Source organism: Mesoplodon densirostris, chromosome 4 (genome assembly GCF_025265405.1).
Source record: "Mesoplodon densirostris isolate mMesDen1 chromosome 4, mMesDen1 primary haplotype, whole genome shotgun sequence".
NCBI lineage: Eukaryota > Metazoa > Chordata > Mammalia > Artiodactyla > Ziphiidae > Mesoplodon > Mesoplodon densirostris.
The window spans coordinates 14,439,322-14,454,852 of record NC_082664.1 but is presented as its reverse complement, the minus strand read 5'-3'; the positions used below and the strand labels follow the sequence as shown (position 1 = coordinate 14,454,852).

Below are 15,531 nucleotides of genomic sequence, written 5' to 3'. Positions count from 1 at the left end.
GGAGAGAAAAAAACATTTTCCTACGATATGATGTGTGATGCTCCCACGGGGCCCCGCGGCTCTCCACACCAAGACAGGCATGGGAGCCTTCCTGGCGGTACTGCTCACAGGGGCCCCAGAGCGGAAACAGCCCATGTGGCCAGCAGCTGATGAGGGGGGAGGCAAAATGTGGTCTCACCGTCCCCCCGGAATATTACTCAGCCATCATCAGGAACGAAGTGCTGACCCCTGGGACCACATGGGTGAACCTCAAGAACACGACGCCGAGTGAAAAAGCCAGTCACACAGGCGACGTATATTGGCCAGAACGGTCAAGCCTGCTGAGGCAGAAAGCAGACTAGCGTTGCCTAGGGCTGGGACGATGGGGGCATGAGAGATGACTGCTAATACTTACAGGTTTACTGCTGGGGTGATGAAAATGTTCTAAAATTGACGTAATGGTTGCACAGCTCCTGAACTGTACACTTTAAGTGGATGAATTATATGGCATGTGAATTATACTTCAATAAATCTGCTGTAAAACAGGCTCCCCTCAGGCCTCAGGTTTGGGGCAAGAATGGAAGGCGTGCGTTATGAACAAAACACACGAGCACCTGTCTCAGAAAAGGAGGCTCCACGGACATCCTGGTGGGTCCTGCCCACGGCATCTGGGGGTATACCACAGACTGTAACCCAAATAACCCAAGGAGAGAGGCTTTCTAAATTGGTGCAAAAATCAGGACTTGCTTTCTTTCCAGGGACAAACTTTTCTCGCTGAGCTGTTCCGGCTTGTTATGGTTACTGACCCAGGTCCCTTCCCAGAGGCTGCAAGTTCTAACCCTGATGGGCTCGTCTTCCTCTCCATCAGGAGAGGCTGGCTTCCTCAGTCCACACCCACCAACCTCATCCTTAGCCCATCCTTGAGCCCCACTCATCACTGGGGAAATTAGAGGCGACCCAGCCATCTATATAAGGAAACAGATTTATCACCCTCTTCTAGGCATTCTCATTGGAACCCCAGGTATACAAAGCCAGATTTTTCCGCTTACAGAAGCACACCATGAAGCTGCACTATCCTGTAATCTATGGCTGAGACGGAGTGGGCGATACACAGGTAACCAGCCAGAGCATGGCAAAGCCGCTGTTTCAGCCAAGGTGGCTGGCTTCCAGGCAGTCCCTGCAAGGGAGCAGGGGCAGCACTGCAGAGGACATAGAACAGGCAAGAGAATGAAGGAGCAAAAGGGTTTTAAGAGTGGCCCAAGGGAATGGCACCAATGCAAGACGTCAGAATTATATTTGGAAACAGAGAAAGAAATCAAAGCAGACTTAAGAAAAGAGAAAAAGAGCTGTGAAAAAAAAGCATCCACCACAGGGGTTCTCCACCAGAGAAGGGGACAGGGCAGGCTTGGGTATATTGAAAAGGCTTCCTAGGAGATTCCTGTGTTCTCCCTCTTTCCCCAGAACTGAGACCCATCGGCTGAAAAGCAAACTGAAGGGGGAGGGGGAGGGAGTTAGTGTTTGCTGGGCATAGAGCTTCAGTTTGGGATGATGAAAAGTTTCTGGGGAGAGATGGTGGTGATCTGAATACGAATGCACTTAAAACCACTGAACCTACAAGACGGTTAAAATGGCAAATTTTATGATATTTATATTTTACCACAAGAAAAAAGTTTTAAAAATGAAACCCGAAAAAATTTTTACTTAAAAAAAGAGGTAATCTTGAAGGGCCAGATGGAAAATATGCAGGAGCTTGAAGAAAATTCCAAGAGTAGAGGCACAGTATGGACGCACAGCATGGAGAGCCTTGCTGGGCAAGTCCAATCTATGGCCTTGTGCAGAGGAGGAAACAGCTTGGCCGAGGCCCCTGGGCCGAGGGGGAGAGGGGAGCAGCTCCAGCCTGGTGCCATGTTACCTTGCCCGTGACAGCGCAACTTTCTTGAGTTGAATCAGAAGCCAGGCCTCCTGACTCCTCGTCCGGGCTCTCTTTGCCAGCAGACAGCTACCTCGCTCTGGTCTCTCCAGCCTCAATTCACTTGTGTTTTGTGGGCACCTGTGTCTGCAAAGGGCTTTCCCTAGCTTCCAGCTAGGAGACACTCAAACTTAAGGTCAAGAGGAGAGGAAATTTCACAGCAGCCCGCATGAGCGGGTCAACCCTCCCAAGCAAGAACAATACGACTTTGGAACACTCTTTAGAAGGCAGAGGGAGCTAAAAAATGGCAACAGGAGAAAAATTCTCTAGGTAGAACCAATAAAATAGCAAAAACTGACATGTATCTAGCTCTATACAGTTGTGAAAGAACTTCTACACCTGAGACTCAAAACGACCTTGAGCTAAGTACACTTACAGATAAGAAATGTGAAGCTCAGAGATGTTAAGTAACTTCCCAAGGTCACACAGCTTATACATCCACAACTGGAAAGTAAACTCAGAATTCTAAGTTGAAATTCAATGTTCTTACTACCACACTGGGTTGTGGAGTAAAAACTATGAACATGTGGTAAAATTAAAGGTTAATTTTTCTGGATGGAGGTAGGGGGATTCGAAGTAGGATAGAAACTAGCCAGGTGCCAGGCCTGGAGCAGTGATCTTCAACCTCTCCCCCCAACACAGAGTCTCACCCTTATACCTCCTGGAAGGACACTTGCGTCTGACCAGCGGTCACTATGAGGTCCCCCCACCCTTTCCCCACTGATTAGGACCCACCAATGTCACCAGAACTATCTTCGTTAAGAACAACTGACATGGAGACAACTGTCCCTAACTCGGAAGAAAAGTGAAAGAAGGAAGGAAGGAAGGAAGAAAGGAAGAAGTCAGAGCTTTAGAAGTTCACTGAAGACTACCCTTCCCCACGAGAGAATACATCCGAGATTTTAAAGGGACCCTGAAGAAGCTGACAGGAATGCTGGGATACAGTCAGCTATCTGAACAAGACTGACTTCAGGAAACCAGTTAAGAGCCAGACTTCGGGCAGGGAAGTGTCCAGAAACCAGTCAGTGAGGTAACAGGGTGGGGAAGGGGGCAGGGGGGAGGGAAGGCAAGATGAAAGAGATTCAGTGAAGCAAGCCAGGGAAGACGTGAAATGGAGAGGGAAAGCTGAATACAGAGACCAGGAAACAGGGCAGATGGAGAGAAGGCAGCGCTTAGGGTTTCCTGTGCCATGAGGATTAGGGTCACTGCTCAGGCAGAGGGAAGTTCCTGCTCTGGTTCCCTCCCACACCAAGGTCCCAGGCCTGCCAGCGCCAGTGTGCACCCCGCTCCAGGCCAGAGCTGCCTGGGACATTTCACGAGCTGCACATTTCAGGCAGGATATCATGCGGTAAGTGACACTCCGGACTCACTTCTCTCTTCTCAGTGGGACAAAGTGTCAGATTGAGTCCTGGGCCACAGATAACAGCTTTATTCCAAGCACCTGGGGAAGGTTAGTGCCATTTCTCAGGATAATGTGCCATTAGAGACTCTCATCAGAGAGAAGCTATTGGTCTGGAAGCCCCACATCAGTTGCACAGGGAGTTGGCCTGCTCCTCAGAAGACAAGCCACAGATGTGCTCCGCCCGTCGCCCAGTTCGTCCCTGGGCATCCTTCCCGAGCACACGCTGCCCAGAGGAAGTAGAGCCAGCATATCCCATCCCTCTGAGCCCTCATCCCGAGGCCCACGGTACCTTGAGGTTCCCTCGGTCCAGGGCAGCGGTCAGATGCTTGCGGACCTCAGTCATCTGGGGCCTGGGGCCTCGGGGACTGGCCCCCTGCCGCAGAGGGTGTTCCTTCAGGTACTGCTCCAGCTTTGATTCCCCAAGGAGGAGCTCTGCCATGTCATCTACAAAGAACACAGTGAGAAGCTAAATGGGGGTGAGGAATGGTCTGTGTGCCGGGACTCCCCAAGGACCTCAGGACCATCTTACAGTGAATTCTCTTAATTAGTTAAGAAGGTTCCAGGGGCTTCCCTGGTGGCGCAGCGGTTGAGAGTCCGCCTGCCGATGCAGGAGACACGGGTTCGTGCCTTGGTCCGGGAAGATCCCAAGTGCCACGGAGTGGCTGGGCCCGTGAGCCATGGCCGCTGAGCCTGAGCATCCAGAGCCTGTGCTCCGCAATGGGAGAGGCCACAACAGTGAGAGGCCCACGTACCGCAAAAAAAAAAAAAAAAAAAAGAATGTTCCAGAGTATGAAAGCAAAAGGGTGGTAGCTCAAGCATTCATTCCTCTGTCCCATATTTATTGAACTAGAAAGATGGATACTCGTTAATCTGGACAGAGCTCAAGTTCAGTAGAAAACACAAAGTTGTCTTATGATTTATTCAGCATGATCGCCACAAAACACACAAAACCCAATACTCTGTATTTTTCAGAGACAATGCAGTGAAATCTTCTAGCTCTTTTGTGGTCTAGGGCTTTATACATGGACATGAGCTGGTAGAAAGTCTTGTGCACTCAGATTCTTAAAACAAGTTTGTGTCAAAATGACCTGAATGTGTGCAGTCTGTTTCTGCCTAGAAGTCAAAGCTCTATAGACATGATATCTGGGAATGTTTGTACGAAGGTTCTCCCCCTAAGAGTGCATTACTTATACTTCTTTGTTAATGTCTGTGTTGGCTTGTTAATTAGAATAAAAACCTTACTCTAAGAGCAGCTCTTTGGAATCCACACATCCAGATTGTTCTGAGTAAACCCAGAACAATTCATACACCAGCCTGAACACAGTCTATTTTTTCTGTGAAAGGACAGGACATAATTGTATGAAAATATAAAAGCAATTTTTAAATGTCTGGAAGGATATGCCTCAAACCCATGGCAGTAGTTACCACTGGGGTACAGGAAGGAGAACCTCAACGGGGGTTAGTGGCCAATTAGACTTTAGCTTTATCTGTAATGTCCTGGCCCTAGAAAGGAGAACAGGTTTGCCCATTATTTGTGTAATCTAAAATTAACTAAAAGAAAATATCACAGAGGACCCACTGAGATTTTGGGAAGTAGGTCTACCGAAGGCCGAGAGCTGTAACAAGAGGCTTTCCAAGTGCTCTGGTCAGTGACCCAAAGCTGCTGAATCTATAGCTCTCAGCAGTGCCTCTGTCTGTGCACTGTGGAGCCGAAAATAATCTTTTAGAGACGAGACCGAGGGTCCTGGGAGGAACCAAGCAACACAAAAACAGAGCTGAGTTAGGCTACTGAACACAAGAATTCTTCAGCTGTCCAAGAAGAGAAAGCAATTGCCTACAAGATGCAGAGGACGTCAGGCTTGCCCCACGGCTGCATCAACACCGAGGGCCGTAAGGCCATGTCGGCACAGAGTCCGGGGATACAGAGCAAAGCCCACGAGGACAGGCCAGCCCAAACAGCAGCTTCCTCCCAGAAGCATGAGTCCTTCCTGAGAATGAAATCCAGCTAGTAAAGAAATCCAGGGCTCAGGGATGAAGGACATGTAGGCAGGGGCCTGCAGGCCTACGAGAATTACAAAACAGAACATGACTGTTGTAAATTAATATGATGCAAAAACAATAGTAAGTCAAAAACTGGGAGGAACTTCGGGGGCCATGCCCTCATCCTTCAAAACACTGTAATATATGTTTAAACAAAAAAAAAAAACAAACATGACTCCAATCTTCTTAAAGCTTTATCGGGGACTTCCCTGGTGGTCCAGTGGCTAAGACTCCACGATCCCAGTGCAGGAGGCCCAGGTTCGATCCCTAGTCACTAGAGAACTAGATCCCATAGGCCGCAACTAAGAGCCCACGTGCCGCAACTAAAAGATCCCACATGTCAGCAACTAAGACCCGGTGCAGCCAAATAAATAAATATTTTTTTTTAAAAAGATTTATTGGACTCTTTAGGAAATGATTGTCACATGGTGAAGCATTTATTTGGAGCTCAAGAATCCCTTCGGATTCAGTTTCTTCTCTCCATGAATACTTACTAACACCTTATTTTCTAATAGTGCACTGCCATCCAGTAGAAATATATGCAAGCCACATGTTACTTTAAAATTTGTAGTAGCTATATTAAAAAAGAAACAAGAAACAGGTGAAGTTAATTTTACTAATATAATTTGTTTAACTCAATATATCCAAAATATTATCAGTTTAACCAGTAATCAGTATTTTTTAAGTTACTGAGATATTTTACATTCTTTTTCATATTAGTTTTTCTAAATCCATTGTGTACTTTACACTTATAACACATCTTGATTCAAACCTACCACAATTCAAGGGGTCAATAGGTACATGTGGCTAGTGGCTACTCTACTAAACAGGAATATGATCACTATTTATCAAAGTGTGTCTATTTCTCTTTAAATCTGTCTATATCCCTACAGAGACATCTAGAATGATTATCACTGGAGGAAACAATAGGAATTTCTGAATGAAAATATTTGGGATAATTCTTCAGCTCTCATCTTTAAAGTCTGAATTATTTATATTGAGCAGAATCATTTAATATTACTTTTAGAAAAAATGAACTCTTATATAAAAATTGGAAATAAATAAAAAATATATATATATATCAGGATATTAATAGTGGTTATTTCTGAGTGGTAAGACTACCAGTATACTTTGAATTTCTTTTCTGTATACTTCAAGCTTCCAAAAAATAAAATAAAGTAAAATGGGATTCAGAGTCCTAGATTTAAATCTCAGTTTGTTGCTCTGTGACTTTGGCCCTAGGATTTAACCTCAGCATTTTGGGGGTAATTCTAAGAAAGGCTCTCTGGACACATGAGCTGGGGATTCCTCTCTGCGCATTACTCTGCATTATTCCGCATTATTCTGAATTATTCCGCTGCCCCTCCAGCTGCCCCTCCAGCTCACCTCCAGCTGCCCCTCCAGCTGCCCCTCCAGCTGCCCCTCCAGCTGCCCCTCCACACCACTCAGCTGGGCCTTAAAGGATGAGTAGGATCTGGACTGGCAGACAAGACAGGGAAGGGTAAACTAGGCTGAGGGAACAGCATAGCGTTGGAAAGGTGCAAAGGCAAGCGTCCTTTGCATTGAACAAAGTGGCTGGAGGACAGGGTGTGGTGAGTGAGAAGACCAGCTGGGGTCAGAACTCAGAGACTCACCGGTTCACCCTCCCCCACCTCCCTACCCAGCCCCATCACCACGGGGTGACGCCCAAATCCCTTAGCATGGAACACAGGTCCTGGCCAAGTTCTCCACATGTGCCAGCCAGGTTCACTCTTCCCAGCCTTTGCAAGGCTCTGGGATGCTGAGAACACTGTTGGCCGTTACTGATCTCTAAGCGCTGTGGATCTCCTCCCTGACATGCCCCATCCCAAGCCACCCCCAGCTGTCCCAGCAACCTTGAGCACCCCAATCCCTTCTAGACTATAAGGAGAGGCTTAAAGGAAGAACCTGAGTGTCATTTATTATTTTTTTTAATTATTATTATTTTTTTTTGCGGTACGCAGGCCTCTCACTGTTGTGGCCTCTCCCGTTGCGGAGCACAGGCTCCGGACGCGCAGGCTCAGCGGCCATGGCTTACGGGCCCAGCCGCTCCGTGGCATGTGGGATCTTCCCGGACCGGGGCACAAACCCGTGTCCCCTGCATTGGCAGGCAGACTCTCAACCACTGCGCCACCAGGGAAGCCTCTGTCATTTATTTTTGAGTCCCAGGGCCGGGCACAACATCTGGCAAAGAGTGACAATAAATGGTGAATTAACTCAATGACAGGCAGAGGCATTTGGGCTGCACCTTCCAGGGTAGGCCTGTCCCTGCCTGTGGTAGAATCTGCCAGTCGCCCCCTAATATTCATTCTCCCCTTCTTCCTTTAGCATTAGAATGCCCAGGTTTCATCAGTGTACATAGCTTCCCAGGGCCTCTGGGAGCTAGATGCTGCGTGTGACTCAGTTACAGCTGATGGGATAGACGCAGCATCTGGGCCAGGGCCTTGCCATCCAGTCCCTCTTCATCCCACCCTACCAGCCGGGATGTGGCTGTGCTCATAGATACTGGCAACCTGTCCCAGACCACAAGGTGGAAGGCATCTACTGAGGATGGCGAGCAGCAAGACACAGGGACCCTTGGTCTCTAACACCCAGAAGCTGCCACAAGCCCTGGGCGCTGCTTATGGCCAGTGAGTACATGAGAGAGAAACATTAACTTTTACCTTGTTCTGCTTAAGTCGCTGTTATTCTGACCTTTGTTACAGTGGCCAAACTCGTATCCTGACTAGATCTCCCAAACACAAAACAGGCTTTCAGTGGAGAAACACTGTCTGAGGAAACTTACCAACGCCCCTCCCCAAGTTCACTGCTTTCTAAACAGAACTCTGCAGAACCCAGCTGAGGGCTTTGGTAGAACCCCTAGACTCTCACCTCTCCTCTTTCATTGGTTTTTACTTCCTAGGCTTGCAAAGGTGTTTATGTAAACAAGGGGCTGCATAGTTGAAGAGTGTACGAACCACCCCCTAGTGCTGTGTGGGATTCACGTCCCCTTGTGTTCACTGATTGCCTAACACTGGGGCAACGCAGCAGGGTCTTTTTGTTGTTGTTTGTTTTGTTGGTTTTTAAAACTTATTTATTTTATTTATTTATTTTTGGCTGCATTGCGTCTTTGTTGCTGCACCAGGGTTTTCTCTAGTTGTGGCGAGTGGGGTCTACTCTTCGTTGTGGTGCATGGGCTTCTCATTGCGGTAGCTTCTCTTGTTGCAGAGCATGGGCTCTAGGCGTGCGGGCTTCAGTAGTTGTGGCACGCAGGCTCTAAAGCTCAGGCTCAGTAGTTGTGGCACACAGGCTTAGTTGCTCCATGGCATGTGGGATCTTCCCGTACAAGGGCTCGAACCCGTGTCCCCTGATCTGGCAGGCGGATTCTTAACCACTGCGCCACCAGCGAAGTCCACGCGCCAGAGTCTTGATTCAAGACGTGAAGAGAGCCTAGTGCTCACAGCGCAGTGGGGTAGGCCCTGGCAGAGGTTCAGCCTAGAGGAAGAGGCTCTCCTCAGAATCAGGAGACAGCGCCCCTTTTCTCACGGAGGTTCTGGTCCTCCAAGACCATTTAACATGGTGCGGGCTCTAACAGAGATGCACGTAGCTCTGGCTGGGAGGAGGAGAAGGAGGAGGAGACCAAACCTTCTGCAAGAGTGTGACAGGTCTATGCTTTCAAGGAGGAAAATGTGGGGAAGGGCATTCCAGGCAGAAGGAACAGAATAGGCAAAGGCATGACACAGACCAGCTGCTTGGGGAAACTCCAAGAGCTGAACCATGAAAGGCGGGGAGGGGGAGAGGAGGTAGTCGGGGGAGTTTCCTGTCAGATAGGCAAGGATCAGATCCTCAGTTCTAAAAGGAGCTGCACAGTCTGAGTAAAGAGCTTACAGTCTAATTTGAAATTTAGCATGGTGGCTACAAAATCATTTTTGAAATTTTTAAAATTTCCAGGCTCTAATTAATCTCCCAAGCAAATTATGTTTTCTTGACCTCCCTTCAAAAAAGGTGACTTCCCTGCCACTCACTCTCCCAACGAGGAGGACAGAAATCTTAAAAATATCAAGCAGCTCGGGGCTTCCCTGGTGGTGTGGCGGTTAAGAATCCGCCTGTCAATGCAGGGGACACGGGTTCGAGCCCTGGTCCACAAGATCCCACGTGCTGCGGAGCAACTAAGCCCGTGCGCCACAACTACTGAGCCTGCGCTCTAGAGCCCGTGAGCCGCAACTACTGAGCCCAAGTGCCACAACTACTGAAGCCCGTGCACCTAGAGCCCGTGCTCCGCAACAAAGAGAAGCCACTGCAATGAGAAGCCCGCGCACCGCAACGAAGAGTAGCCCCCGCTCGCCGCAACTAGAGAAAGCCCGTGCGCAGCAACCAAGACCCAACGCAGCCAAAAATTAATTAATTAATTAATTAATTAATTAAAAAGATCAAGCAGCTCATGCCAGAGAAATTATGCAGAAGCTGCAAGGCTAGTGATGGAGGGGGCTCCACAAGCGCTGGCCAAGGACCTCACAGCTTCCCAAACAGAATCCACTATTGACAAAAGAAACAGATGTCCCCCACCCCGCTGTCATGGCCCAACCGTGTGTCCCACTACATGCCGGGACCATGAGGCATAAGGAAATAAGGCACCTCGGGGCACACAAGGAAATAAATTCCCACCATATTAAAGAATTAAATATAAAAGAGGATCAAAATGTTAAAAATAGACTTTCACTTCCAGCCAAGACGGACCGAATTTACCCTCCCATCTAAAATAAACACAAAAACAAGACAGAATATATGAAAAAAAAAGAAAAGCAGTTTTCCAGACATTGGACACCAGGCAAGAGAGGAAAGTGATCCCAGAGAACTGGGTAGCAAACAAGGTGCACCCTACGGTTGCCTTGAGAGCTTTCCAGCCACAACACAGAACCCCGCTACCGAAAGACTTAAATCTGAGTATCTCTTCCCCCACTTACCTATTCACACCCCCAGGCGCAGGGGAGAGCATCAGGACTGCAGAGTGGGGCCAGGGTGTACTTCCCAGGATGGGGAAGCCCAGTAGTACTATGTGAGAAACAGCCTTGGCCTCAGGCAGCCGTGGGCTTGAATCCCTGCTCCTCTGTTTCCTAGCTGTGTGGCACTGGACAAGTTACTTAACCTCTCTGAGCCTTAGTTTCCTCACCTTTCGCTACTGTGAGGCGCTGGGATACTGTCCTAGAGCTGGGATTCAAACCCAGATGGCTCCTGCCCCGTCTCCCCAGCAGGTGAGGCACAAACCACGTGGACGTCAGCTCCAAGAGAAGGAGCCCAGCTTCCTTCCCAACCCTGGCCAAGCCGGGACAGGCAGTTTCTAAGACCCTCTCCTGTTCCCCCTGCTGGGATTCTCAGGTGACCAAAGTGAGGGGGGACTCGGGGGCCCAGGGGCTGGATTCAACTTTCCCACGGGCATTTTTGGGGGTTTGCGGTGGCAGAAACCAGCTTCCCAGCGACAAACAGAGAGGAAGCCTGAAGCCAAAGAGAGACCACTCCCGAGGGCCCTCACCAGGAAGAGTGTGGGGAATTAGCCCCCGGCAGGGGACTCTGGTCCCCGGTTCATGTCCACAGATAGTCCCACGAGCCTCGCGGCCGGCTCGGCTCTGTGCCCAGGTGGCCCCGGCCCCCCCCCGCCCCCCAGGGAAGGAGGCGCTGTGCCCTTTGCCACTTGACGTGACCGCCCCTTCCTCACAGCCTTCTCCCCTGTGGTTAGATAAACAGCTGACACCCAGAGAGTTGATCAGATGGGGAAGAAAAAACTTGGGTTTCTACTCTGTTCAGGGAGTACTTGATATCAGTATAAAAAATCTCAACTACTCAGTTTACACGTCAATAGAGAAGCATTAGGTCTATTCAAACCATTCCTGCTGGGGCTCTAATCCAAGAGGAAAAAACAAACCCCTATTGAAGGAGGAACTGGTTTGTCCCCTTTGTTATCCAGCAAAGACAGTCAGGCTCTCCATTTCCCAGTCTCCGAATGAACTCTGAATTTCATCCCCTCGTCTCTCTGGCTTCTTGTAAATCACAGGTACCTTAATGTTTGCAGCACTTGTGACCCTCCTGCTTCCCAAAGAGTGTTGACAAGAAAACAGAGACCATCAGATAGCGTTGGGAGGAGTATAAATCGATAGGAGTGTCTACAGAGGGCAACTCAGCAATACCTACAAAACAATGTACGAACCTGTACCATCCGACCCAGAACTTCCAGTTTTAGCAAATTCTCCCATAGATACACACACTCTTGAGCTCAAAGATGTACGTATAGGGATGTTTAGTTTACTACATGCAGCCCTACTGGTGATGGCAAAGGATAGGAACTACGACAGGGGGCCTGTTAAATGAATGACGGTGTACCCCAGGCAATGGGACAGACTGTGTCCATTAAACAAAGGGAACAGATCTAAACACAGCTCCGTGGTAGCCTGGCTGCACAAATGGCCCCAGGTCCTCATGCCTCCCTGAATCCACATGCTTCGTGGCCTTTCCCATTGACTCTGGGCTTGGTCACATGACTTGCTTCAACTGATATGACAGGAGCAAATCTGATGCACACAGAATCTCAGAAAATGGCTTATTCAGTTCTACTTCCCTCTTGCTTCTCTGCAACCACCATGAGAACATGCTTGGCTGGCCTGGACCTAGGAGGCTGAAAGGTCACGTGCAACAGAGCTGAGCTGTCTCAGGTGAGACCCAGCCAGGTAAGAGCGCCCAGCCAAGGGCAGCAGCATCCCTGAGCTGACCCACGGCTGGCCACCGAGGCAGGAGCAAGCTCTGATAAGCCCAGAATCATGAAAAACAATAAAATGTGGTCATTTTAGGCACTGAGTGTTCTGATGGTTTGTTACAGAGTAATAGATAGCAACTCAAAGACAGATACAGGGGATTCCCTGGTGGCGCAGTGGTTGAGAGTCCACCTGCCAATGCAGGGGACATGGGTTCGTGCCCCAGTCTGGGAAGATCCCACATGCCGCGGAGCGGCTGGGCCCGTGAGCCATGGCCGTTAAGGCTGCGCGTCCAGAGCCTGTGCTCCGCAACGGGAGAGGCCGCAACAGTGAGAGGCCCGCGTACCGCAAAAAAAAAAAAAAAAAAAAAAGACAGATACAAAATAGGGAGTGCAGTATGTCACTACTGTGTGCAAAAGCCAAAAACCAACAATATACTTTCTTATAAATGTACAGGTACACAGAGTGTTTCTGAAAGGGCGCCCAGGAATGGTCGTTTCAGTGGAAGGGCGGAGGAGGACACGGAGATGATGTAAGGAGGCAGCTACTTCCACTATAGACTCCTTTGCATTATTAGGTCTTAATAACCATGTACATTCGTTACCTAGAAAGTATTAACCAGCTAATTTAAAAGGAAAAAAGATGGCCCTTGTTACAGTGTACTCTGAATCTAGAGTGGCTGGTCTGGGTGCCCACAGAGGGCTTCCCACGACGTATTCCACCATCTCAGAACCATGTGAAGATGTTTTAAGTCCGCAGTTACTACTGAGAAAAGAGCACCCGCTCTCCCTGGGCCGCCAGCCTCGCACACACACTCTCCAGGCCCTCAGCATCCTTCCAAGGCCGTGTCTCACCAGAGGGTGCCTGGACATGCTGCGCCTGCCTCCCTTCTCCTGCCAAAGTTCGAGGCATCGTCTGAGATGCATTTCAGGGTCCGCCGGGAGAAGCTTCCCCCACTCCCTCCGCCTGAGCTAACCACGTACCTCACAAGGCTCTGCACATGCAGGCACCAGCCAGCCCGTGCCAGGACGTACAGCAGCGAATGAAACAGGAGAGGCCTCTGCCCCCAGGGAGCTTACGTTTCTGGACAGAGGAGACAGAGACAAACCAGAGGAAGGCCAGACAGTGGTCAGAGATGTGCAGAGAACTAAAGCAGGGTGGCGTGAGAGTGAGCAAGTGTATGGCTACTTGATGCTGGGTGGTCAGATCAGAGCCAGAGTCTCCAAGGAGAGGCGCTTGACACTTGAATGATGTGCTAGTCAGCCATGCAAATGGCTGAGGGAACAGCATCCTCTGAGCTCACGTAAGGGCCCTAGGTGGGGACACAGCTGGTGTGTTCTAGCAACAGCAAGAAGGCCAGCGTGGCTGGAAAAGAGGGAACAGGTCAAGATGGGGATAGACAGAAAGGCAGATTGTGAACTTTCTCATAGACTGAGGTGAGGAGTCTGGCATTCACTCTAAGTGCAATCGCAACTCTTTGGTTGGGGGCTGGGGGTAAATGGGGGTGTGCAATGATCTGATGTAGGTTTTGGAAAGATCCCGCTGTCTGCTGTGTGGAGAATGAACTTGGGGTTGGAGCGTGGCAGAGGCAAAGGCAGAGCCAGTTAGGTTGCTGTAGTAGTCGGGCGAGAGGTGACAGACACTTGGACAAGAGGGTAAGTGGTGAGAAATAGCACAGAGAGGGAGAAATCGTTTGAGTGAGACATAGTTTGGAGAGAAAATAAACCAGACTAACTAATGGAATGGACTGGAGGTATGGTAGACAGAATAGTAGCCACCCCTCGCCCTGTCAAGACGTCTATGTCCTAACTTCTGGAACCTGTGGATATGTCACCTTGCCTGGCAGAGGGGACTTTGCAGATGTGATTAAGTTAAGGATCTTGAAATGGGAGGATTCTCCTGGATTATCTGGGTGGGCACATTGGGTCCCTAGAAGAGGGAGGTAGGAGGGTCAGAGTCAGAGAAGAAGGCGTGGTGATGGAAGCAGAGTGAGAGAGACTGGAGGACACTGAACCACCGGCTTTAAAGATGGAGGTGGGGCCGCAAGCCAAGGAGTGCGGGCAGCCTGTAGAGGCTGGACAAGGCGAGGACACAGACTCCTCCCTACAGCCTCCGGAAGGAATGCAGTCCCGTCGACACTTGATTTTAGCCCAGTGAGACCCATTTCCTATTTCTGACCTCCAGAACCGAAAGAAAACAAATCTGTATTGATTTAAGCCAGTAAACCTGCAGTAATTTGTTATAGCAGCAGCAGGAAACTAATGCACGAGGGTTGAGGAGAGGAGAGGATTAAAGGTAAATTCTAGATTTTAGATTGCACAGTGGAGTGGACAGTGGTACCACTTTGCCATGTACTGAGGTGAGGAAGAAAATACCCAAGAGTTCTGTGTTAACCAAGTTAAATGACACTTGATATCCAAGTAGAGAAATCAAGTCAGTGGACGAGGGTCCACATCAAAGCTGGGGGAGACTGAGTGGGAAGGACCAGGAAAGAGAGACTGAGATTAGAAGTTTCCAGAAAAAGGGAGTGGTCAACTGGGTTCAAAGCAGCTGGAATATCCAGGAAGATAAGAGCATAAATATAACCATTACGTTTGGCAACATGGAGGCGACATCCAGAGGCGGGGAGGGAGACCTTAACATGAGAAGGCTCGGGGAAGCCCAGGGGATACAAGCCCAGCCAGGGTGAGCAGAGGAGATGACGATTCTCCAAAGAGCCTTTGCCAAAAGGGAACAGAGAGATGAGGCAGTAATTAGACAGCGATGCAGGGCTGAGAACGTTCCAATAGGAAGTCTAGGGCATGTGTGCATCCTACAGGGCATGGTCCAGGAGAGCCAGGCAGAGAGACAAGAGAACTGATCCAGGGAGGCAGAGAGTGGACTGCAGAGGCCAATCGGGGAAGGCGAGGACGGAAGGGATTCAGAGCAAAGGGATTCAGGGCTGCAGGCCTTTGGAAGGAACTGAGGCCCCCAAGCAGGGCAGGAGGAAAGCGGGTCAACTCGGGGGGAGGAAACGAGCTGGTCTCCTGATTGTTTCTATTTCCTCAACAAAGAATGAGGCAAGGTCATGAGCGAGAGGTGACATCAAGGCATGCAGAGGACGTACAGGGTCTAAGAAGAGAAAAGAACGCGTGCGACAGACATTTTGGAAAGGGGGAACGCAGACCTACTGGAGGAGGGGCAGTGCCTTGGTGAGGTCACTGGTCACCAGGGGCACATGGTCAGCAAGGTGAGGGCGTTCCTCAGCCAGACCCACGGGTAGGTAGAGCTGGGCCGAACCAGGGTAGGGACACTGTCACAGAGGAGGATGGGGAAGGAAAGGGCACACACCTTGACTAGAAAATGTGGATTACATGCCCTACACCTATTTCAGATCTAAGTCAGGTCATGTCACCCCTCCC

At 49.6% G+C, this 15,531-nt stretch overlaps 1 protein-coding gene across 4 annotated transcripts in view; it reads right to left on the bottom strand.

Moving 5' to 3' along the window:
- The window catches only part of TTC7B (tetratricopeptide repeat domain 7B), a 242,003-nt gene that overhangs the window by 214,352 nt on the left and 12,120 nt on the right, over positions 1–15,531 (bottom strand). For all 4 annotated transcript variants that reach the window (XM_060095729.1, XM_060095730.1, XM_060095731.1 and 1 more), the window contains exon 2: positions 3,640–3,794. In XM_060095729.1, coding sequence (XP_059951712.1) covers positions 3,640–3,794 — 155 coding nt within the window. The remainder of the gene's footprint in view (positions 1–3,639; positions 3,795–15,531) is intronic.